The sequence below is a fragment of the Dama dama genome, chromosome 15 (genome assembly GCF_033118175.1).
Source record: "Dama dama isolate Ldn47 chromosome 15, ASM3311817v1, whole genome shotgun sequence".
Taxonomy (NCBI): domain Eukaryota; kingdom Metazoa; phylum Chordata; class Mammalia; order Artiodactyla; family Cervidae; genus Dama; species Dama dama.
The window spans coordinates 43,326,698-43,352,402 of record NC_083695.1 but is presented as its reverse complement, the minus strand read 5'-3'; the positions used below and the strand labels follow the sequence as shown (position 1 = coordinate 43,352,402).

The 25,705-nt window shown below is 47.6% G+C and overlaps 1 protein-coding gene across 1 annotated transcript in view; it reads left to right on the top strand.

The window, feature by feature from the left end:
• The window catches only part of GRID1 (glutamate ionotropic receptor delta type subunit 1), a 658,662-nt gene extending 635,810 nt beyond the window's left edge, over positions 1–22,852 (top strand). The window contains exons 14-16 of the mRNA XM_061163043.1: positions 6,315–6,481; positions 10,787–11,027; positions 22,261–22,852. Coding sequence (XP_061019026.1) covers positions 6,315–6,481; positions 10,787–11,027; positions 22,261–22,689 — 837 coding nt within the window. The 3' untranslated portion in view covers positions 22,690–22,852. The remainder of the gene's footprint in view (positions 1–6,314; positions 6,482–10,786; positions 11,028–22,260) is intronic.
• Positions 22,853–25,705: the final 2,853 nt, after the last annotated feature.

The following is a 25,705-nucleotide window of genomic DNA, read 5'->3' as shown; positions in this document are numbered from 1 at the left end:
TACTCTATTGCACAGGTTCTTTTTCACCAAACAATATAATACTGGTTACCATTTATGTAGTACTCACCACATGCCAGGTAAAACCCTAAGCATGTTGCATTTACTGAGGGATTTAATCATCATCATAACTCTGAAGTATGGACCATTTTCCATCCAGGGAACTGAGGTTCAGAGATGTTAAGCATCTTATTGACACTCACAGAGCCAGCAAAAAGTGGAGTTGGTATTCGTATCCATACGGTTGGAGTCCAGAACCCAGGCTGGTTCTTCTTCACCATGGGCAGTTGTTTCTCCTAGCAGGGTATGTTCTTTTAAAACAGCATAGTAATGGTAACATAATATTCCGTCATCTAACACATCATTTACCTAGCTGATTCTCAATTGTTGAGCATTTAAATTGTTTCCAGTTCTTGCTAGTTTAAACAGTGCCCTGAGAATCTTTGTACAAACATCTTTTCTGAAACTAATTCCTTAAGAGTGAATCCCTAAGGGTGGATTTACTACATATGCACATTTTAAAAACATTTGATTCTCCCTACTGCGTTGCCGTTCCAGAAGTATGCCAGCCACATTCCTACCAGCAGACTGTAAAACTGTCCTTTTCTCCATAGATAGTCTAGATTTTACTGTTGTATCTTGTGATTTGGCCTAGTGCGTAATAATGGATCACTGTAGCCAGGATTCAGGCTACCTGTGGCGATGTGTTGTCATTTTGTGACCATGACTGTAGAAGCTAAACTTTGGGATGCCAAGCTAAAATTTGGGATGCCAAGCTCTGCTTTGTGAGGGTAAAGGGTGGATAATGTGTCACTGGATGGTTAATACCCATGAGTCTGCATCAGGTTTCCAAGCTGTCCCTCATACCCTAACATCCCCATCCACGGACGGCACAGGCTCCTGTGTCCTGCCTCATAGGTGTCAGCCATTCCACGAATCACCTCTAAAGCTGGAGGAAGACAGTTATTGGGGCCAAAGAAACCTATGCTCTGCTCTCTGCCATGCTTGGATGTGTAAATGGAGGACTGGGGAAACTGCTATGGTGCCTGGTCCTCTGAGCACTTCCTAGGGGAATGCTACTGGTGATAGAACCCACGGAAATGGCAATGACAGTCTTTCTCCTGGCTCTACTACTCACTATCTGGATTTATTTGGGACAAGTCATTTTATTTTTCTGAGTCTCAGTTTCCTCATCTATAAAATGGGGTTCATGTTCAGCCCCTCAGAATTATACCATGGAAAAGGAATCAGGTTTATGACAACCCAGCATCCAGCAGGTACTTCATACCTACCCTGGACCTGGCAATGCAGATGCCTGATTTCCTTTAGCACTTCTTTTTTGAGAACATTTGTGTTTGATGTTTGTAGCACCTGCATTCTTGTTTGGGGGGATAATGTGTTTGCTTGTCCCTTTCCAAATGCAGTTAGGATGGAGTAGAAGAGTGTTATGAAGTTCTTGCCTCCAAGGCTGTTGTCTTGGAAAGTTTGTGCCCCAAGTGAGTTCTGGGAAGGGCTGAATCAGTGGTGCAATGAAGAGGGATGTAGTCTCATTTTATTACCAGTGAGCAGACATGGAGATGAGTCATCCAATATCCCAGCTCACTTGTGGCTCTGTATATGGTGCCTAACCTTCCTCCAGCAAAATAGGCTGATCATGTTCCCCCAAATGTCGGGAGGATGCTCTAAGCACTGGAGTCAGAGAGCCCCATGGTCTGTGTCCCCTTTCATTTATAGTAGTGCACCAGTGTGTGGGTGGAGGAAGTGGACTTCAGGGATGGTCTTGGATTCTGTTTGCTAAGATGCTTCCCCAGAGAGAAACGAGGGGCGGTCTCTGTTCCTGCTACTGTCCTGGCATCCTGGGAATGAATGCCCAGTTGCCCTTGACTTTCTCCAGTGTCAAAGCTGTTCTCTCCTCTTTTCCCCAGAGTCCTCACATCTGTTCTTGTATGTGTGAACCAAATGTTTTTTCTTTTTCTTGTAGGGAAAGAAAAGAGTGAAATGAAGCCAGATGTTTAGATGCAGGCCAGGAATATAAGGGAGACTTTCCCAGGTGTTTGGGTCATGTCAGGGGGCCGGTGACCTGAGAACCTCGAGAGCTCTGGCAGACCTTTGTGCTCTGTTGACAGACAAAGGTGCCTCTGGGAGCACACAGGACAATGGAGATAGAATCTGGTACCTATGTAGTGTGTGATAGCATGGACTGTGTAACAAGATTAAAGAAAATATTTTCATCAACTTGTCCTAAGAATCATCACTAATCCCACTCCATTGTGTTACATTCCTGTCCATCTTTTGGCATATTACCTTTCACCTGCATACAAAACAGTAAGGCAGTGACTAGGAGTGAGGAATACACTTAATATTTTAAAGAGGCCAGCCAGAGGTAATTTAACTCATTAAAGATATGACATCTGGTATTTGTTTCTGTTTGGTTTTAATGCAAAATCTGTGGTCCCACTTTCATCTTTCCCAAGCTTTATGAAACGAACGTCAATGATCTGTTTGTAAAGAGCTCACTGCCTATTGAGCAAACTCCAGGTGATAGTGAAGGACAGGAAAGTCAGATGTTCTGCCGTCCATAGGGTCACAAAGAGTTGGACATGACTTAGCAACTTAACAACAACATTGCCTATTACTCCTAATCTCAGATAACATTCCTGTTAACTCCCTACAGCCCCCTGGGAAGTAGGGGAAGGACAGGGCCTGGAGACACAAGACAGGATGAGTTCGTATGAACAGGAAGTGGCGAAAGAGCCACCCTGTGGAAGTATTGTTCCGTGTAACCAAGGGACTCCCAGGCTCCGGAAGGAAGGTGTCTGGTTCACCCTTTTCTTTCTCTCTGAGGAACAGCCAATGGTACACAGTTGGGAAGAGACTCCATTCCTGCCAATACTCTGTCTCCCCAAGAGATAGGAGGGAAATCCTCAACAGAAAGAAGTTAATATAAATAGGAAACGGCAAATGTCCCTCAGTGTGAGAGGTCTCTGGCGTGGAGTTGAGGAGAAGGAGGATGCAGGGTGGAGGGGGAGTGGTAGACATGCCTTCACAGTGGTAGTGGAGATGAGATAAGGGGCTGAGCTGCTGAGGAGGGAGCTGAACCCTGAGTAGAATGGCAGAGATGCTCAGACTTAAGAAAAGCAGAAGATGAGCCTGTGATAGGAGGGGAGAGAAAACGAAGAAACTCTTGGATCTCTCAGAGGCAGGTTTTTGATATATTTGACAAACCCCACATATGGAGAAGCTAGAAATTTTGGATAAGCAGCACGGAGTAAAAAGATGGATACATAATTACTAAGGGCCACCTGGAAAACTGGTTCTGATCCTAAAGGAAGAGTCTTAGGGAGGTTATGGGGCATTCATTCTGCATGGAGCAAGAAGAGGGTCTATATACAGGGGATATAGCCATGAGGGATGGCATGTTTTGGGCTCCTTATAGCTGGTGTTCAAAGTGATCCTAAGAATATGGTCCTACCTAAGAAGCCTTCTGTCTCATACAGGGGCTGTGACACACCAGGAAGATTGGGGAGCTGTCAGCAAGGTCCAGGAATTTGTCCTGGAAACAGATGGACTTGGGAAGCTCAGGGAAGGTTTTTGTGGTGCATTTTACAACAGCATGAGACTGAGGCTAGGAAAGGAGGACCCAGGAAGCTCTGGGATGCTGAGGAAGGGATGTTAGAGATTAAGAGTATAAGGATAGAGCCCCATTACAACTGTAGCATCTGAGTTGGCCCACATATAAGATGTGGCACCTAAGCCTTTCCAGGTCCTCCCTGTTCTGGTGTCATCCTATAGATTAGGAACTAGCCACATGCTTCTTGAAGAAGGTATATGGTAATAAATGTAAGCCCTGTTTACAAACAGGGAGAGTGAGTGTCTGTGGTCATTCAGAAACTCAAGAAGGAGGGCTTCTATTTTCTTGCCCTGACTACCTTCCCGGTTAGCAGGGATTTGTAGCTGAGACATTGTCAGCACCCCTCCCATATGTTTTCTGCATTCTCAGCTTAGGCAGCAGGACTGTAGATGCAGCTTCCTTCAGGCATCTGTGCTCACCTGTCTCTTAGCCCAAACTGAAACCACAGATGCACATGGCTTGACGGATCCAAGTGGCCCATTAAAATGGCCACAACAGGCTTTTGTCATAGTCAGTTTCCACTCGAGCTGGGCCAGCTTATTTCTTTCTCCTTCTTGGGACATCACTTGAAACACAGAATCGAACTTGATCTTAATTCTTCCTTCAGCATGACATGCCCTTTTGAAACCGTGCAAATAGCAATGTCTGATTGTCATGCCGAATTGTGAACATGGGTTATGAAATGCTCCGGAGTTGGATGGACGCCAAATATTAGGTCATAAGTCAACATTTTGTTGAGAAACTTGGTTACTAAGAGGTGGAAAATGTATATCTTTTCATGAGAAAACGTGTTTGCCAGCAGGAAAAAATTTCAAAGACTGTTATCTTCCCATGTGGAGGGAGAGAGATGAGTGTAATTTTGCAATCTGGGTCAACACCCTTTAGGGACTCCTGAAATCAACTTAGCCAAGGAAGGGGGCTCTGAAGTAATATTTGCATTGTTCTCTTAGGTGAACATCAGTGGGTGGCGTGTGTCATTTCTTACAAGGTCATCAGGCACAATTGTGTGGATGGCTATTCCTGGCAAGGGGAGGCCACCACACTCTGTCCACAAATCCTTCAGATGGGAAATTCCTGAGGAGAAAATAACCCATCATCCCTGGTGGCTCAACTGGTAAAGAATCCGCTTGCCAGTGCAGGAGATTTAAGAGATGTGGGTTCAATCCCTGGGTCAGGAAGACCCCCTGGAGAAGGAGATGGCAACCCACTCCAGTATTCTTGCCTGGAGAATTCCATGGACAGAGGAGCTTGGTGGGCTACAGTCCGTGAGGTCACAGAGAGTCAGACACGACTGAGCATGCATGCCCGTGGTCCATGGGCACTTAGGGTCCCCAAAGAAGAGAAATTTTGACAGACTTCATCTAAGCAGCTATGGCATTCTCTGGAAAAGCTCAGTGGACATGAAGAGTCAATTGAACAAAAGCAGGAAAGTGGAATAATACCCCTGACAGTGTCATGAGGCTTGTGGCTTCCCAGCTTGACTTGCGATGTTTCAGCCCCATCACCACCCCAGACTGGCATCTTCTAGCATCTAGATTGAGCTAGAGTAGGAAAGAGGAAGGCGCAGGGTGTCTGTATGTTCAGTAGAGAATTAAAACCAGGCTCCTTCCTTCACTAAGAACCTGATGCTCTATTTTAAACTGGCCAAGTGACAATGTCTAGCTTGTATTTTCTTCCAAAAAGCAAGCAGCTCACACTCCTTATGAGTGCCTAAACTCCAGGCCAAGTCAGGATTATGGCTCAGGAGGTGGCACTAGTGGTGAAGAACCAACCTGCCAGCTCAGGAGACATAAGAGACAAGGGTTCGAGCCCTAGGTGAGGAAGATCCCCTGGAGAAGGGCATGGCAACCCACTCAGCATGGATAGAGGAACCTGGCAGGTTACAGTCCATAGGGTCTTGAAGAGTTGACATGACTGAAGCGACTTAGCACACTTGCATAGAATTTAAAGTCTGCTATGGATGGGTGTGATAGAAAAGGACTTGAGGTCTGGCCGAAGGCAAGTTCCTGATGGAATAATCTGCCATTGTTGGGTGGATGTAGAGCTACTGACACCAGAAATCAGTTCTTGTGTGTGAATGTGAACCTACAGGTGTGTGTGTGTATGTGTGTACACTCTTGTGGCACCATAACAATCAAGACCCTATCCTTAATGGAGTCTACCACAGGCAGAGCAAGTCTGTGACTTAAATACCAAGTTGCAGCTACTCAGGGACAGTGATCGTAGGCTGCCTCCCTTGTTCACCTAAAGCAGGGTTCAGTCAAGTTCTAAGTGGAAATTAAATGAATACTATTGTGCAGCCCTCTAAATTGCTGATCAAGAAACTTCAGTTCCCTGGGGTCAGACTTTCTGCAGTCTCCAAGGTGAGCTTGCTAATCTGAGAAACAGGTACATGCCACTGCAACCAGGAGGCTAGCTTAGAGCCCAAATGTAGCTCACCTTACCCACCTCTTACTGCGAGATGTGCAGAGACAGCATCACATCCTTCTATGTCTAATCACCGTGAGTGGCATCAACCAGGGGTGGACTCTGCAGATCCGGAAATAGGAGAGTTTGCTGTGCCAGCTGATTGGGCAGGAGAACCATTTAGGAGGGTCCCCAAACCCCACCATTGAGATTTCTCGCTGCTCAAAACTAATACGGGAGGCCGGCTCTGCCTAACCTCAAAGTGATTTTGGTCTTTCAGGCAAAGAAGGGGAACTACGCCTTTCTGTGGGATGTGGCCGTGGTGGAGTACGCAGCCCTGACAGATGATGACTGCTCCGTGACCGTCATTGCCAACAGTGTGAGCAGCAAGGGCTATGGGATCGCCCTGCAGCATGGCAGCCCCTACAGGGATCTCTTCTCGCAGAGGTAGGAATGGTCAGTGAGGAGATGCCAATGGCACCTGTGCTGGGGTGAGGTTTAACCTTCGTTCAGGGCATGAGAGCCAACACAAACTTGTTGATTCATCACATTTCCTTCAACGCTGACTGTGCACCAAGACATGCTCCTCCCCACACCACATCCCCAAATCATCCTGGGCCAGGTCCTGGAATAAAAAGAGGAAGTATATGTTGCTTTCCCATGAAACTGCTTAGTCTTAGTGGGAGCTGTGATGTGAGCAGGCGATGCTGGAACAGGGCAGTCAGTAAGACAGAGAGGATATTCTGGGGGTGGATAAGGGTATCTGATCAGACCCAGAAGACCAGGGAGGACTTGCCGGAGGAGGTGGCACCTGAGACCTGAAGGTTGAATAGGAGTTAGCTAGAGATAGCTAGTAATTTAAAATTAAATGAAAGATTAATTGGATCTGGCAAAGTCCCAATGATAACTTCTTAAGATATATGTTAAGTGGGACATATCAGTGTAGAGATGTGAACAAAAGTGGGGCCAGAGAAGCAAATTGACTCCATATTCACCTGCACATGGGCTGAGGGAGCAGGTGCTACCTGCTGTGGCAGGAGAGGGACGTGGCCCTCAATTGCCTGCCTCCTCCCCATCCTTTCCAGATCAGCTTCCTGGTAATTAACACTAGCAAAATGGTGGGCATATTGGGGGAAGGTGGGGGAACAATGCTGTATACAGGAGTGTTCTGGACTAAGCAAAGACCCGTAGACCTCATCCACCAGCAATGAATATGCATATCTAGTTTGCACTGGCCTCTTTACTTTATCTTAGATTTTTCTGGTGCAAGTCCATCCCTTGAACTTAATCTTCGCTGGGTTCTTGGGTATGATCAAGTTTCCAAGTGCTCGGTCTGGACACCTGGCCAGCCTCCTTGAGGAAGATAGTCTCTCGTCATCCATTTCTCACTCCCCCATAGGAACTTTCCTTAGTCTTTGACCAGGTTACCCGGCCCCACCGAGAGGGTGGAGGTGAAGAGCATGGGTGAGCTTGGTGGCCTTTTCCAAGGAGCCAGCCTGCTAACAGGGGCTCTTGTCCCCAGGGATGTCTAAGCCCACCACTCACATATGTATGTGGGGTGACATCCTGGCCAGTGAAGGAGCAGAACAAGAGCTCTGCCTTGATCTACCAAAATCCAGACTGTGGTTAAAGCATCCAGGTGAAAAGGCCAGCAAGAAACTGAGGTTTAGAGACATCCCCCAGTTGCCCGATGAACATATACTTTCCAGAATTGGAGGAGCATCCACTTGGAGGGGCCAGAGTTGCTAAAGATCACTCATTTAACATCCTGAAGCTCACAGAGGTAACATGTGCTGAGGGCGGCACAGGCAGCTGCTGGCAAAGTTGAGAGGAGAAAGCAGGTTCTGTAAGCCCCAGTGCGTGCCCTTGTTGCTTTCAGATCTCTGAGCCTTACTACCTCCTCCCACCTCCTAGATGCTGACTGGACTCTTCTGACCAAGAGCAGCAGAGCCTGAACCCCATCAGGGAAAAGCCGAGGAGGAAGGCCTGCAACTCATTCATTCAGGGGCTTGTTTGCAAAACTGGGAAAAGGGGTAGAACTAACTAAATTCAATGAGGCTTTTGGGTTTTCTCTAGAACTTAATCAAGTGTATATCCTCTGCCTCCCTTTGCTCCCTGGAGCAGAGAAGGATGACATATGAGAGAAGGAGGAGTAGTGATTTATCAATTGCTTGGATTAAAGGCACAAAGAAAGGATGGCTTTCCTCCAAGATGTATAAGACAGTGGTGTTCTTGAGGTTTACCCTATTTGGTTTTCTGAGAGGGGGTGGTCAGAGGATTCCCCAGGCCATCTAAGCAGATGGTAAGGGGACTTGTGGGACCAGCACAACAGGATCAGCACCACTGAGACAGCTAATGTGCCCCAAGATAGTGCTCACAGAAGTGCAGGGTCCCCACTACAGAAGTCTTACAGTCCCCATGCACTCAAACTGCTCAGAGATCCCTTGAAAGTCTACTGAAGTGAACACTGACACAATGGAGAGCAGAAAGCTTGGTTCTCAACTAGATCGTTCAGTCGACGTGAACAACAGTGGCTAGTCCAGTTCCTGTGATATTTTAGCAGGAAGTGATTAATTACTCCCTGCTTTCATCAGAAGGCCATGAGCTCTGTGACTGTAAGTAAATGTCCCCAGCGGACTGTGCTGGCCCCCTGAAGCATTGTCCTTCCTGGGCTGGAAACATCCTCCACTTCCCTCACCTGGGAAGATGGGTTTGTACTTGGGGGAAACACTCAGGACTTCAGGTTTCCAACCTACTGCTGCCAGTGGTTCTTTAAGAGGCCCCATTATCCGCCCCTCTGTGGGTCACACCTGAGAGGAGGAAGATGGCAGGTTCAGAAAGCAACGAATACTCCATGCCATTGACAGAAAAAGGGTCCTGTGGAAATAGCAGATCCTGGCCTTCTCTGGAATTTCTGTAGCCCTTCTTTCCCTGAGTCCCAAGAACTAAGATATTTTCTTGAATACCAGTGTGTGTTCCCTTGCTTTGGTAGAGGACTGGGTCTTTAGGCTACAGCATATGTGTGTGTGTGTGTGTGTGTGTGTGTGTGTGTGTGTGACAGGTTGAATGCTGTAGCCCTTTTGTGGACCATGGCGTGCAGAGCAGGCATTCAGCAAATGTTTAGCAACTTAATAGCCATTTATAGAGCACCTACTGTGTAGCAGGCTCCAGGGCTATTGACTACAGGAAAGCACCTGCAATTATATCTGTCTGGAAAATAGAAGGACTGGCTTCAGGAAGTGGCTATTATCGCTCTGGTTTACTCACAGGCAGGAGTAGAGATTATTATGGTGTGCATTAGTTTAGCCTTGTTCCAGGAGTCATTCTGTGCCCATGGCTTGTTTTATCTTTCCTTATTGCTTACATATTTAAATTTTCCTTTGAATCTGCTTGTTTGTTTTTCTTTTATTCTTTGTTTTCCTATACATTGCCTTACATTCTTCCTGGAATAGTACTGGGCATAAAAATGCATACAGTTATAAAGAGCAGGAAGAAGGGAAGCGTCAGCAGAGTGAAACTGCCTGCCTAACGTCTCAGTTAGTGAGTGGAGGAGCAGGAAACCAGCCCTACGGCCCCTCTCTGGTCAGTCTCACATGCCCTAGGCCGGAACTGACTCTTGGAGAGGAGCGCACGCTGACTGCATTTGGCAGCCTGGTGTTCTGGAAAGAGCATGGCCCCCTGGGCCAGTGTGACCCAGCTCTGAACAGCAGCTGTACCCCTTGCTAATTGCAACTGGGGGCAAGTTATCTAGATTCTGAGCCTCAGGTCTCCCATCTGTAAACCTAGAAACTAATTTGCAGGCTGTTGTGAGGATTAAAACAATATAAAATGATCAGTCCCTACTATCTTCTCAATAAAAGACAGCTCATGTCAATATTGGATTGATAGGGCTGCGGGTAAATATGGCACCAGATTTCACTTTTATGTGCCTTCATTTGCTTCTCTGTAATAATGGGAACAAGGAAGTAGCCTTCTCAAAGGGTTGACATGAGAATTAAACAGTCTGTCAAGCACTTAGGAGATTTCCTGGCACATAGGTATGCTAAACTCATGTGAGCTATTTGATGCTTACCTGTTGGCTCCTTGATGAGGTCTCGCCACAGCCCCTAGTCCAGGCCATCCTCCCATTGCACCCTTTCTTCACAACTCTTCTTTCATTTTGTTGTATTGATCTCAGCTTCTTTCTCTACATTGATTCATCTAATTGTTTCAGTGTCCAAGTAGGTGTGTCTAGACTGTGCTCTCAGCAGCGATGAATGTTGTACTTGGCACAAATCAGATGCTCCTCAAATCAAATGAGTGAATAAATGAATGGTTTGTTGAATTCTAGTAGGAGAGACTTAGGATGTAGTTAATTGACGTTTGAAAGAAAGCCTTTTAGTAGGTCCACAGTCTGAGTGTTTGCATCATCCATTTCTGTAATTTCCCTATTTTATCCTCAGAGTTTGCCCCAGGATCCCACATGAAGGATCCTTACATGGTTTGCTATTGGACTCCGTCCATGGGCAGTGGGACAGGGTGGGAGAGGACATGAGAGCTCTGAGGAGAAGAATGACAAAATCTAAGTGCTTTGAGAAAGGTGCTTTGACAGCAGAGTGGAGAATGAATTGGAAAGTGAAAAGCTGAGACAGAGAGCCACTCTGATGGTTCAGCGTTGTCTCTGGAGGCGCCGGCACGGTGGAGAAGGGACCAGGGCCCCGCGGTTGTGTGGGTGAGGCCAGCTCTGTGGCTCACATAGGGTGTATCTTGCAGGATCCTGGAGCTTCAGGACACTGGAGACCTGGATGTGCTCAAGCAGAAGTGGTGGCCGCATACGGGCCGCTGTGACCTCACCAGCCACGCCAGCGCCCAGGCGGACGGCAAGTCCCTCAAGCTACACAGCTTCGCTGGAGTCTTCTGCATCTTGGCCATTGGCCTCCTCCTCGCCTGCCTGGTGGCTGCCCTGGAGTTGTGGTGGAACAGCAACCGGTGCCACCAGGAGACCCCCAAAGAGGTCCGTGCCCTGGGCCTTGCTTCTCCTTTCTGCAGCCTAGAGGCGGGAAAGGCCCCCTGGGCGACTTGGCGGGTGGTTCTCTTCCAGATAGTATTTGCCCAAACCACTTGTCTGCACACAGCAGTGTTTTATACTGGGGAATGGTGACATTGTTTTATTTTGTACTGAAAGCCACAGAACAAATGAAGGGGGTGTTTTCATGCTTGAACAAAATGCCAAGGCACCAGGCATGGCCACTAAAGTCATGTATCTATCTATAGAGCGGGTACAGCATGAGCAGCGCCAGAGAGCCCTTCCCCACCCTGCCCCGCCCATGTGCCTCCACCCTGACCTGGAGAGACCAGCTGTAGGGTAAGAGAGGAAACTGCATTCCTTCCTGGTTCTCCTTGTTCACCCAGGGCCACAAGCCCTGCTCTCCCAGCATGTTGAAGGGGGATCAGCTCCCGTCCCCTCATCATCCCTTCTTCCTCTCTTCCTCCTCGCAGGGCCCAGCCTTGCCTCTGTCCCTCCAGGGACACTCAGCACAGGGACCGCTGTGGCTTTGTTCTGATTCCAGCTTCTGGGCACATTTCCTTCCCTGTGTGTGCCAGCCACAGCTGATTCTGCCCTCCACACTTCCTTCTTTTGGGGTTTTGCTGGTTTTCAAGCTCAATATTTTTGGGGTACGGGGTGGCGGGGGTGGGGAGGGTGGAATATAAAGTCTTCATGAAGTTCTCTTGGAACCAGTGCCCCTAAGGGAGAGTGGCAAGGTGCAGCATTTGGTAATGATGCTCTCCTGGCTGAAACTATACACAGGCACTGTAGCACAAGCCCAGCCACTCCAGTATAGCAATGTCATTACCTGATACATACATCTCAGCTACTTATTGAATCACAGCTTTGCTTACAAATGATGTTGACACAAGCAGGTGTAGATTTCAAACAAGGAGCAATGCAGTAACCAGCATCACGTTCAAAGAGGCAGCATCACCATGGACACCATCTCTGCAGCCTAGAAAGGCTGACTGGTCATGGCCCCATAAATCAGTCTGTAACAGAGTCCCTGGCATGGCTGGGAGGGAGGGCAGACCCACCATTCATACCAGGCAGTGAGCTCTTTGCCATCATACTTAGATTTTGCTGGAAAGAGCTTGCTGTTTGATTCAGCATGTCTGAAATGTTCTAAGGACATCCATCTTTCTCTCACATCACCTGTACACCTCCATGTAAGGAAGGCAAGGCTAGAATTTCCCACAGACTCAGGGCTCTCCTATCACCCCTGGACCATAAGAGAAGGAAGGAAAATATTTGAGGAAAGCCCACTGAAAAGAACAGTTAATGATTCTATCCTGAGCTTCTTTTGCTACTGGAAAATTTTCAGTGAAGTTTATAGCAAATGTCCCTTTAGTTAGGGGAGGAGGACAGGTTTTCCAGTTGGTTGAATAATGCACTGTCATGGAGGCACCATGCTAGGATGTTGCAGGCAGTGTGGAGCCCAGGAGACACAGGCCCAGTCCTCCAGAATGTCCCTTGTGAGGCGGGTACTGTGCGAGGCCTTTCTGTCTGCTTCCAGGCGTGTCTCTTCACATCCCCTGGTTCAGTATCTAGTGCCAGGTCCAGCCTGGACAACCCAGATGAATTGTCACTCAGAGAGAGAGGTGATGGGGTGGGGGCAGATGGGGGATTACTGGAGAGATATAGGAGGCAGAAGCAAAAAGAGAGGAAGACCAGGGAAAGCATGAGATGAGCTAGCTGAGAGGAACAGCTCCTTTCTTGTCTGAAAAGTATCCCATCTTCCTGTTTGGCTTCTACACAAGCCCAGGATCTCAGACCCAAGAGGATGCAGTGCTTAGAAAATGTGAAACTTTCTGCCCAGGGCTGCTAGCCTGTTCTAGATAGGAAAGAGAGTCAATGTAGACACAGGTTGAATAAAACACAGCTGCCTTTCCTCCAGCCCATTTGGATGTTACATGGTTAAAGGAGGGAATATTCCAGTTTTCCCCTGTTATTATGAGTGTTTTTAAATGAAATTCCTGCCTTCCTCTCTCCTTCTTCCTTTAGTAGGTATGCCTATAAGGTTACAGTCTCTGTCCTGAGGGGGCTTACCTCCGTGTGGACAGATGTGGCAGAGGTCAGCCAAGTGGTTTCCATTGTCCATTGATCAGGGCCATCCTGAAATGAACTACAGGTTCCATCCAGGGCTCAGGGGCACCCAGCCCAGATGGGATATGGTAGGGTTACAGAGGGTAGTGATGCTGGTTGGTGAAGAGTTCCTGGGACTTGGGGTTGTTAGAATTGAGTGATGAAGGATCGGTATGATCCTCAAGCTGAGGAGGAGATATTGCCTTTGGGGCAGGGTGACCAGCAAGGGGTAGACAGAGTCATCACACCTCCCGGGGCTCTGGGGCATCAGCGAGGAAATTAGAGTAGAGCAGGCTAGAGTGCAAAGCAGAGACTTGCTCTAAAGGACCAGACGCCAGGCCAAAGGCTTTACAGCTCATCACAGGGAGCAGGAACCAGGGAAGGGGTTGAGACAACAGAGTTTAGAGGCATATATTTAAAACCTTTGACAAATAATGATGGTATTTAATCCAGAACTACTTTGTGTTACTGGTTGCCTGTATTTTATGGAGCAGCATTTGCAATTAGGTGAGAGTGTCTGCTTGAGCTTAGAATGCTTCATTTTGGGCCATTGGCCGTATATCTTAAAAGCAAGAAACCTGTCTTTGGGTGGAGTCTTAGTCATATTTAACAGCTTATGCCGCTACGTCTTCAGAGTTTAGACACCTACTTGGGGAAGAGTAGTAATGTACATTCAGCCTCTTAATATTCATGTGGATTTGAGGTCATATTTTTTCTAAGGAATCAGACGATTATGTAGTTATCCAGTGCAGGTGAGTGCACCCTGCTCCGCAGATGCAGTAAAGAGCCACCCTGTAGATTTATGGGGGAAGTGGAGCCACTGCTCTGAGAATAAAATATTCATGAAATAAAGATGAGAACTGCACAAATGAGAGATGACATGAGAAGTGGGGGAATGAATCGTCTGTCACTGGGCTGGGAGCTTGGAATTCTTGTTGCTTCTTGCCGTGTCTGCTCTCCCCCAGGCCCTGCTTCCACTGCAGACAGGGGCTGACAGATGGGACAAGGGGCAGGCAATAGGGGTGGAGCAGCAGCCAGGCTCCTCTATTCTGGCCAGTGGGCTAGCTTTTACCTGCAAACTCCTAAATGTTCTCCTGCTCTCCGGGGGAGATTTGTTGCTGGAGACATTCCCCTCAAAAGAACACCTTTCCCCATCTCCATCCTCTAATGCTTCTTCAACTGCATATAGAGACTTCCTCTCCTGCATCTTTGCCCTCTTCCTTTATGCCAACCTCACAGTGTTGCTCTGAGGTTCAATGAGGGATGACGTATGAATTTCCTTAATCAGCATCTGACCCATGGGAACATGTTTGGTGGATGGTGCCCAAGTGGTTGCTCCCTCTCAAGAACCCAGTGATGGGCAGAAGGGGCTGTTGGGAAGAGGAGTCATATCTTAGGGTAGCTTCTCTATGCCAGGAAAAGTACATGTTATCTTTTTCTTTTTATTGGATTAAAACATGAAATACTTATTTCAGAGTTTCTGTGGGTCAGGAACCCAAGTGTAGTGTAGTGGGTCTTCTGTCTCAAGGTCTCTCACTTGATGTAATCAAGTTGTTGAGCAGGGCTGGGGTCTCATCTGAAGGCTCTATTGGGGACAGATCTACTTCCAAGCTCACTCACATAGTTGTGGACAGGATTCAGCTCCTTGTGGGCCATTGGGCGGAAGGCTTCATGTCCTCACTGGATGTTGGCCAGAGGTCTTCATCAACACGTTTGCACATGGGCCTCTCCACAGGGCGGCTCACGACCTGGCAGCTGGTCTGTTTGTTATCACTGTCATGGTCATCACTGCCATCACTGTTGTTGCTTCTCAGACGGGGATAGGTTAAGAAGCCGTCCCAAACCAGACTTGGGGTCTGCCTCTGTGGCACTATTAGAAATACGGACTCCCAGGTCCCACTCCATGGATTCAGAGCTGAACCTGGGTCTTTTTTTTTTTTTCCCCCAAGGCCCCCACATGATTCTCAGGTTCCTATGTTATCTTCTTCACTCTTTTGATTCTCTTCCATAACATTTGAGGAAGGCGTCCATGTCCCTGGAGAAATAGGACTCAGAAATAGTAGGGGCAGAACTGGAATGGGAATGATGTGTCCGCCTCTGGGCCTGGCATCGGGAGCGTGCAGGAGCAGGGGTTCCTACCTAGCTTTTCCAGATGGTTTGGGGATGAAGGGTGTGACTGAGAACTCTTCCTAAGTTAGGATCCTGGCTCCTAGCTAGGTATTTACATCCTGTGAACCCCAGAGGGATTAGGTTTAGCCCCAATCCAGAGGGGTTCAGAGCTTCTGACTGTTGAGCCTGGCCCCATGGCTACACTGCTGCTCTCGGATCTCTTGGCATGAGGGTAAGAAAGTGAGTGTGTGTGCCTTTTAGTGAGAGGGCACTGACCACTTACCATCACCAGTATGTATATCAGAACCAATGCACACATCACTCCCCTCTGTCAACCTCCCCTTGCCCATCGCCACGGGCCTCCTTACCTCCCTGTGTGTACACTCATGTTGGGTGTGATTCCAAATTATAGCTGGTGGTTTACCTGCCTGTCTCTGCTTTAAGTCTGTTGGAACTTCTCCACCTCTGCATTCCCATCACTTTGCTCAGTCTCTGGAACAGTGAGACCCCTCATTAAGGGGTCATGAATATAAAATATCAAGCACTTTCTATGTGCCAGGGGCCAAGATGGATGCTTCACCAGGAACATTAGCTCCTCTGGTAGTAGGAGCTCCAAAGTGTTTACCGAATGAGTGAACCAGTCTGGGCTCCTATAAAGAAAACGTTATTAATGTTAAATTGTTGTCGAGTCATTGCACCTGGATCAATGACTTTCAGTTCTGGCTGCACAGCAGAGGTGATCCATCCTGGAGCTTTTTAGAAATACAGATACTTGGGCTCCATTCTCCAAAGGGTTGTATTAGGCAGTTGAGGATAACTGTAATTTCTAGACGCTCCCCATGTGCTTCTGATAGCCTGCCAAGGAGGAAAGCTACTGGTCTACACTGTCATGCCAAGGGGAAGTTGAGTGGAAAACAGCTCAAGTTTTGGAACCAGCTACACATGGGCTGTCATCCAGGTGCTCCATTTATCATAGAATTGTGTATCCTCAAGGAAGTCTCTTTACACCATGTGTACCTGCTGCTACTACATATGATGGGAGGTGTCTATTGACTCCCTCCTTTCACCGTCCTCCTCTACAAAATCTGCAATTAAGCTCACGAGAATTCTTTCCCACAACATTCTGAAACAGGGGTCCCCAACCTCTGGGATCTAATGCCTGATGTTCTGAGGTGGAGCTAATGTAATAATAATAGAAATAAAGTACACAATAAATGTAATGAGCTTGAATCATCCTGAAATGCTCCCCTGCAGATCCATGGAAAAACTGTCTTTCATGAAACCAGGCCCTGGTGCCAAAAATGTTAGGGACTGCCCATCATACCCTGCGGCCACTTCACTGACTTAAAGTCCAGCTTCTTTGCTTTTACCCAATCACTACTCTCAGACTTCCAGCCAGTCCTTTGGGCTTGAGCAAGTCTTTGGAGCAATACTTAAGAAGATCACGTTGATGATGTTTCTCCCAGTCAGTTGAGTCTTATTTACCACCTGGTTGGTCTGCGGTAACAGGAGATCACCTCCTACAACCATCCTTGTCAGATGTGAAGTCCCTAATCCCATTTTGTTCCTGCCTAACTTAAAGTAGGAGCCGGAGCCGTTGGACTCCAAACAAAGTCGGTTCTAATGAGTCCCACGTGTAACCTGCTGTTACATAGATGATAGTTTAGTTAATTACCGTTTTCCAGTACAATGTTTTATTTCCACATTGGTGAACAGCGGCTCAATTACAGAACTTTATCTCTCTTCAAGACAATGCCTGTGGAGGGGGGTCTCCAGTAACCTCTGTTGGTGCATGTGCTATCATGTTTAATTCCAACACAGAGCTGGAATTCAGCAGGATTCATGAATAAATGCCATCAGTGAATTTTATGTCCTATTCAGGGCTGTTTGAGTAGGTCAGTTACCTACAGTAAATTAATGAATGCAGCAGCAAGCTTCTGAGTCTCTTTCCACAGCTGTCATTACCTGGTTGAACACCGAAACCTTGAGATAATGAGGATGTAAACTGATGTAGTGCACATAAAAAAGTCCATTATTTGAATTTGCATAACATAATAGAATGCCCCATTTTGTGTAAAATATAGATAATTATTCAAATCACTCCTGCCTCTTTCCTTGAGCAGGCAGATTATGTCTGCCTCCTATTTCCTTGGCCAGGAGGGCACCAGAAATGACTTCATGTGGGCTCAGTCTGGTCCAAGAAGACAGTGTTTTCCAAGTTTCCAAAGAAGGTGGTTTTCTCCAGTTCTCTGCACTTCCCCTCTGGCCTCCTACATAGATGCCTGATGGAACATGTTGGGAGACTCAGAAATGGGCCACATGTGTTTCCCAGGGAGGTATTTGCCTTGTGTGTGTGTGTTAGCCTCTCAGTCGTGTCTGACCCTTTGGTGGACTGTAGCCCACCAGACTCCTCTGTCCATGGGATTCTCCTGACAAGGACACTGGAGTGGGTTGCCAGTTCCTTCTCCAGGGGATCTTCCCTACCCAGGGCTCGCATTCGGGTTTCCCACATTGCAGGCAGATTCTTTACTGTCTGAGTCACCAGGGGAGCCTACTCATTTTCCTGTCCAGTTAAACATCCAATGTAGGAAGTTCAAGATGGCACCCTCTTCTTCCAGGTGTGACTTTGTATTGGGTCTACCAACAGTAATGGGCTTCCTAGGGGGTGCAGTGGTAGGGAATCTTCCTGCCAATGCAGGAGACGCAGGAGACTCGGGTTCCATCCCTGGGTCAGAAAGATCCCCTGGAGTAGGAAATGGCAACCCACTCCAGTATTCTTGCTTGGGGAATCCCAAGGAGGGAGGAGCCTGGTGGGCTATAGTCCCTGGGGTTGCAAAGAGTCAGTCATGACTGAGTGACTAAGCACGAACTACCAGCAGTAATAGACTTTGAATAGAATGAGGTCCCACTTGTGTGGAGGGAATGGATTTCTTGACTGCCATCTGGAGTAGGAAGGTCAGCTTGGAAAGTCTGTTCAATCGGAGTGGACGTTTTCTCTGTGTTTTGATGTAGAGGGGTTATACGTTAATGAATAACCTTCAGTGGAAATGAGACCCACTGCACAGCTTTGCAGCCTCCTTGAAACTGCTTCATTTGTCCTTAATTGGAGGCAGGAAAAAATATGGATTTAAAAATACTACTTATTCAAGTGCTTTCTTTCCAAAATCCTGACTCTAGGGTAATTGGATTGTCTCCACATCCACACTGTGGTCTAGATCAGAGGTCCCAACCTCCGGGATCTAATGTCTGATGATCTGAGGTGAAGCTGATGTAATAATAATAGAAATAATGTGCACAATAAATATAATGCACTTGAATCATCCCAAAATCATCCCCCACGCCCTGGTCCAGGGAAAAATTGTCTTCCACAAAACCAGTTCCTGGTGCTAAAAAGGTTGGGGACTGCTGGTCTAGATGCTTTGCTATTACCTGGCCAACCCCTCAGAGCTGTGATTATTATGCCATATTAGTGCCTATGCCCTACATCTTTTATAACACTACCCACCAAACCTCCTCTTCCTCATCCTTTACTGCTGAAGGATTTCATCTCAGAGACCTCGTTTGTTCACAGATGTTTCTTTGGAAGATGTTAGTTGGTTTGTCTTCCTCTAAAGCTCTCCTTTTCTCCTTGGCAATAGGTAAGAGGGCTCCCCTGTTCTCAACTCTCTGTCTCCCTCTGGCTTTCTTTGGCAGGAAGTTATCCCTTCTCTACCTATAGACCCCAACAACATGAGGAACATCTCCTGAACACTTGTCTTGGCTGAGTGTTCCATTGATTGTGAAAAGAAGGGCCAAGCTCTCTTCTCTAAGAGAGAAGGGGAGCTTCCCTTGTAGCTCAGTCTGTAAAGAATCTGCCTGCAATGCAGGATAGCAATTCCTGGGTTGGGAAGATTCCCTGAAGTAGGAAATGGCAACCCACTCCAGTATTCTTGCCTGGAGAATCCCACGGACAGAGGAGCCTGTCGGCTACAGTCCATGGGGTTGCAAGAGTTGGACACAACTTAATGACTAAACTGCCACCATCTCTTGTCTAAGGCCAGATTCCAGAGTGAATACAGCTGGGACCAAGACATTTACCTCCTACTCCAAATTAGTCTACTTTTAAACTACTTATTTCCATCCTCAAAAGGATTCTTAAAGCCCTGAAAAGAGAATAGAAAGGAAGAAAAGGGAAGATTATGCAACTAACTAGTTCTTCCAATGATCCCAGGACCACTTATTTGGTCTTCAATTTCCTTCATCAGCTAAAGGCTCTGCCAGCCAAAGCACTCGGCTTGTTCATTCTTCTAGCTTTGCTGGCTGCAGGGAGAAGGGAAGTTTGTATTATTAAACTTCAGGAATGTCTGAAGTTCTCCTTCAATTTCTCCAGCTTCCAGGCTTTCTGGTACCTGTCTTGTGTCCTTCATTTATTTTGAAGTGAAAACAGCCTGTAGATACAAATATTTACCAACACAGCTGTGGCACTGGCTGATACACATGAAAACCCTGCATCAGGAGCTTGTCAGGAGCTCAGAGCAGCCATGAGAAGGCTGGAGAAGCTGCCCGGTGATGGACAGAAGTCCAGGCTTGTCTTGAGAGCTGGGAGGCAAGATCCAGAAGGGTGATCATGGAGTGGAAAGTTTCTTGAACTGTTGCTGTCATGGATCATCAGACATCTTCTGTCTCTTTATCTCTTTGTTCAGAACTCAGAGCCAGTTCTCTTGTCCTGCCTTTTGGCTACAGGTAGACAGGGCCACACTGTTATCCAGTGGGGGAAAAGCAGTTCCCCAAAGTGAAACAAAACAAAATAAAACAAGGTCTTCTTGGGAAGGGAGAATTGATGCTTGATGGCAGTCAAACAGCCAGTGTCCAACATAACAGCTTGTTGTTCAGTCGCCAGGTCGTGTCTGACCCTTTGCAACTCCATGGACTGCAGCATGCCAGGCTTCCTGTCCTTGACTGTCTCCCAGAGTTTGCTCAAATATTCAAAAATGGAAACAAAGCATATAAACAACACAGGGAAAAGACCAAGATAGCACAGAGCTGGATTAACCATGCTATAACTTAATTAAGAAGAAAACTTGGATTTGGTTTGTTAACATTTTACAAACTGTTGAAGGAGTCTGTGAAAGACATTGTATATACCATATTTAGTCTAAGTAAAGCCCTAGTACCCTTCCCCCAATCTCACCCATTTGCCACCCAGACATATCCTATACTTGGAGCTGCTCTGCTATGTAGGGCTTCAGTTCACTGGAATCTTGGCTCTGCCGATGGGATCATGTCAATGATTTCTGATGTAAATTCTATCTACGGTACGATCTCACCATAGTACCTTCACCCTCACACCAGTTGGCTTTCTTTATCCTCTGTTTTTTTCATGGCCTGGAATGAGTTCCTCATTGTTTGGGTGTGGTCAGATTTCTTGTTCTGGGGAAGATAGCAGATGTCCCACCAGAAAGCCAAGCCCTGTGTGCTGATCATGATCTCAACAATGTGGTAGAGAGAGCAGTGACCCTGCCTTCTCCAGGCCAGGGGACATTGGGAGCACAGAGTGGATGGCAAAAGCAGCTTCCTTGTCTGAAGAAACCTGGGATGAGGCTTCATGGGGGTTCTGGTACTCATGGTTCTCATGCCATGGGGCATGAGAGCCCCATGGGCCCTCCTCTGAGAGGGGAGCTTCTGCCAGTTATTCAGGGTTGCCTTTTCCTGGGGAACCAGCCTTAGAGGAGCCCAGAGACTCACTGAAATGGCCCTTGGATTTGTGTGGCTCCTTCTTTCTTCACTTGAAATCACATTCAGGACTTTTACCTTTTGTGGTTATTTCTAACAAGCCTAAGGGTCAGCAGGGGATAGGTTCCTCTCTCTGCTGTGTGAAGATTGACATTAAACAGCCTGTGATGTTCTGTTTTGGAGCAAAGCTTCAACATGGTACTTCTCTTGGAGTTTGACACCAGGGACACATAGGTGGAGGGATTAACCTTGCCTGACACATAGGCCCTAATGCTGCCTGAAAATAGGACTGCAGCTTCTAATACCTCATTGAGGGGTTGGTATGACTCTTCCACAGACATCTGGTTTTGTACCCCAAGTCACTGGGGAGAAACTGAGGAAGTAGATTATATGGTCTTTGTCTTTAAGGAGCTTTCAAGTAGTTTGGCCTCTTTGACTTATTCTGACATTGAAGACAAAATATCAGTGATATTTGTTCTATTTCTTAAGCCAATAAATAATTGAACAAACAAAATATTTTTCTTGATACCATCCCCCTTATGGTGAATTCACTACATGCAATTTACTACATGGAGAATCAGCTATGAGGGTCACCCATCTCGGCAGCCTCAAACCTTCACAATATCAGGAATGACAGCTGATCCCGGGGAAGTCCCTTTCCTCACCATCCCATGCCCCATCCTCACCCAGGCCCCCAGACACATGAGCCTCCAGACAGGGACAGGCCATCTTCCCAGCATCTCTGAAGATGTTGTGCACTCCAGGCTTTCCATGCTGCCTCTGCTGCTCACTGGGGTTATGACTCTGGGAGGCCATTGACCTTCCTGAACCCAAGCCTCCTTTTGTCTACAGTGGGGATGATCACACCAGGTCTTTTGAGCATTGTAAACACTAAATTGCAAATCCATGGGGCATATCAGGGGCTCAAGGACCACACCTTTTTATTTCCATGGGACTCCTTTCTTCCATTGCTTCTGCCAGTTGTTCAAAGCATCTTCTCCCAAGGGTTGCCTCTGGGTGTGATTGGTCCTGAGCAGAGTGCATTTGGGGGGCAAATGCTGCAAAGCCCTTCTTGCTGGGTCCTTTCTACCTGGGAGCAGTGTCCTAGGCTACCAGTATCCCAGGTAAGGAGGGCTGGCCATGCAGTTGGGGGAAGGTGGGAGGAATGGGGGCCTGCTTTACCCCACTGCCCAGCAAGCTGCGGTCTCCAGCCTCCCAAAGTTTGTAGAAGACCAGCTGGGGCTCCCCCGCGTTAGGGCTTGGCCTGACCTCCTCCTGTGCTCTCCCTTAGGACAAAGAAGTGAATCTGGAGCAGGTCCATCGGCGCATGAACAGTCTAATGGATGAAGACATTGCTCACAAGCAGATTTCCCCAGCGTCCATTGAGCTCTCGGCCCTGGAGATGGGGGGCCTGGCTCCCAGCCAGGCCTTGGAGCCCACACGAGAGTACCAGAACACGCAGCTCTCGGTCAGCACCTTCCTGCCGGAGCAGAGCAGCCACGGCACCAGCCGGACACTCTCATCAGGGCCCAGCAGCAACCTGCCTCTGCCACTGAGCAGCTCGGCCACCATGCCCTCCATGCAGTGCAAACACAGGTCGCCCAACGGGGGGCTGTTCCGCCAGAGCCCCGTGAAGACCCCCATCCCCATGTCCTTCCAGCCCGTGCCTGGAGGCGTCCTTCCGGAGGCCTTGGACACCTCCCATGGCACCTCCATCTGACCGCGCCGCCTGCCCTCCTGCCCGCCCATCCACCCACCCGACCAGCAGAGCTTTTTAATACCAGAAAACAACAACACAAACCACACACGCGCGCGCGCACACACACACACAGAGAGACTCTTTCATTTTTCTTGTATATACGTGTAAATAATGACAGAATGGAGTGGGGTAAAAGTGTATTTTGAATATTCCCAATTTTCGAAGTCAGTAAAAAAAAAAAACAAAACCTGTATGAATGACTTTGTAAATTTTGTTCTATATGAATAAAATGGCAAATTACTTGTGATCATTCTGAAGTGCCAAAGAAGCCCCCTGTTCCTGGGCCTTTCTGAGGGCGAGGGCAGGAGGGGTGATCAGAAAAGGACGCCCCCTGCTGGTGGAGAGGGGAAGGTGAACAGCCAGTCCCTTTAGAGGAGCCTGGGGTGCTGCCTCCTTCCCTGTCTCATGGCTCCTGCCATGTTCCTCTGCCCCTGGCCCTTTTCCCCTTAGTCCTCTCCCATAGATAAAGGGTGAGCCTCGAGCCAGCGTTAGCCTGACCCCTGGGTCCCTGTGCTGTAGGGTGACCAACTGTGCCAGTCGGCCTGGGACTGAGGACACTCCCGGGACCGGAGCGGTCCTGTTGGTCACCCCACTTCACGTCACAGTGTGCTGTGGGCCCAGGAGAAGCACCCAGGCCGATACCACCGACTCTGAGGACTTGGAGGCCGACATGCTCTAGGGTTATCCTGTTGGCCTTGTTCTGTGTGTGTGTGTTTTTTTTTTTTAAACTTTGTTTTCTGAATAAGAAGCATCCACAAGTAATGGAATCTGGGAGAAAGAGGGTGGGTCCCACCATGGCCTCAGGGAGGCTGAGCAGAGGCGGGCTTGGCTTTTCCCGTGGGGATCAGAAGACGTGAGGTCTGGTGTGTGGACCAGGTGAGGTGGAGGGTGCGAGAAGCCAGGTAGGGGAAGAATATTCACTTGGGTGTGGGCCTGTGTTTTCAGGTAAAAGGATCCTGTTGGAGGAGTGGAGAGAGGTACTGCAGGTGAGCAGACTAGTGCTCTAGATGATGGGAGTGCCCAGAATAGATCAAGAGAACCATGTTCGTGCAGGTAAGAGGAAGCCTTGGCTCTTAGAGAAAGAACAGTGTAACTTGTGTGATGTGGAGATAAGTAATTCCCAACCCCCAGAGAAGTAGCTCCAAAAGCAAAAGGATGTCTCTGGGTCTTAAACCCTGCAGTCTGTCAGACAGGGCTGAAACCCAGCATGAGATTTCACGTCCTGCTTCGCCACCTGCTCCAGACCAGAAGTTCTCGGGCTGTGATCCAGCCCATGGCAGGGGCTCTCCTGGCTGAGGGCATTGTTTAGTCTCCGAGCTCCCCGGCTCTATCCCTGACCTGATAAACCTGCTAGGAAATGCTGTTTCTTCAGGCTACGACAACCTGATAGCCCTGCCTCCCTCCATTGCCCTTTCTGGGGCAATTAAACTATAGATTCAAAGAGAGGAAATGACTCTAGAGGCAATCATTCAAGTACTCTAAGCTGTGTGTAACTATATGTAACTTTAGCTCTTTTTCTTCTGAAGACAAAGGTGATTCTGCTTTTATAACCTGCCATGGTGCTGAACACATCCCACATCTGGCACCAAGAAGGCGGGGCTCCCTCCCCCAGCAGTAAAGGGGGGCGTGGCTGAGAGCTGGGGTCTGTGGTCCTGGAGAAATGCAAAGTCCTATTGATTGCTTCTCCTGTAGCCCTGTGGAGTTACAACAGAGATTCATTTATGAAGGTGATAACTAGCCTGGGATTGATTTCTTTCCCAAAGTCCTGTGTGACATGATTGAGCAGTAAGGAATGGCTGCATCACAGAGTCAGCTAAAAGCACCCTGGGGAGGAGAGTGTTTATAATTATGTTATTCATCTCTGGATGCTGCGAATGGCCTGATACTTGTGCTCCCAAGACGATCCATTGACATTCCTCTAATCAGAGTGCGTAGAGTTTGGAGCCGGGTGCGTGCACGCAGGGAAGCTTAGGTGGGCTACGGTAATCCTGAGAGAGAACAGATTCATTTTCTTTCCATCAGCACTTTGAGGGGGCCTTCCCTGGATGGTCAATTTTTTCATATATATTTCTCTATTTTCTTAATCAAATTCTGGTCTCACTGCCTTATCTCACACTCAAGTCTGTTTTTATTTTCCCTGAAATGACCTGTCTTCTGTAGTATACCATGGGTGTCTTCTTGGGCAGTTTGCTTTGAATGGGTGTCAGGGAGAGGAGAGTGCTGGGGTGTGTGTGTGTGTGTGTGTGTGTGTGTGTGTGTGTGTGTGTGTTAAAGAATGAGAACAAGTGGATCTTTAAAGGAAAGATATTTTGCTTATAAAAAAAATCTGAACAACTCATGGTATTATTCCTTGCCATGTTTATGTAATTTTTTAAAAAAATTTCCTATCCTTGGCATGAGGGGAAATGACTGATAGTCAAGCAAGTTCTCTAGAAAAATATTCCTCCCAACTCAGATTTCTGTGTCGGCTCAGAATGTATCTTTTTTTTTTTTTTTTTTTTCATGCTTTGCTCTTTGGATTTATAACTCTGTTTAGACTATTCCATACATTTTAGGTATATTTTGTGCCTTCAGACACTGCAAATAATAATCAGCATTTGGATTAAAGTTGTTTAATAATAAAACTTGACTTTGCTCCCTACCCTCTTCTTCTCTGGGGTGAAGAAATGCTATCTGTGTGTTCCTGGGCACCAGCTATATTCTGTTCCCTTGGTGTGGACTGCTGTGAGAGAAATTTTTCAGGGAAAGTGAGTCTCAGATATACCTGAGAGTGGAGGCATGTCCCCTCACCCAGTGTGTATGCAGAGCACGCCTATAGCAACTGGGGAGCAACATGAGGGACCGGCTGAGGAGTAATTCTAACGTTTGGTTAGCTTAACAGTTTCTTGCTATATCTGACTTCTTCGCAAACTCCTAGGAGAGAACTGGGACACATTACATAGGGAAGTGTTCCCATGGCATTGTGGAATGAGTATCC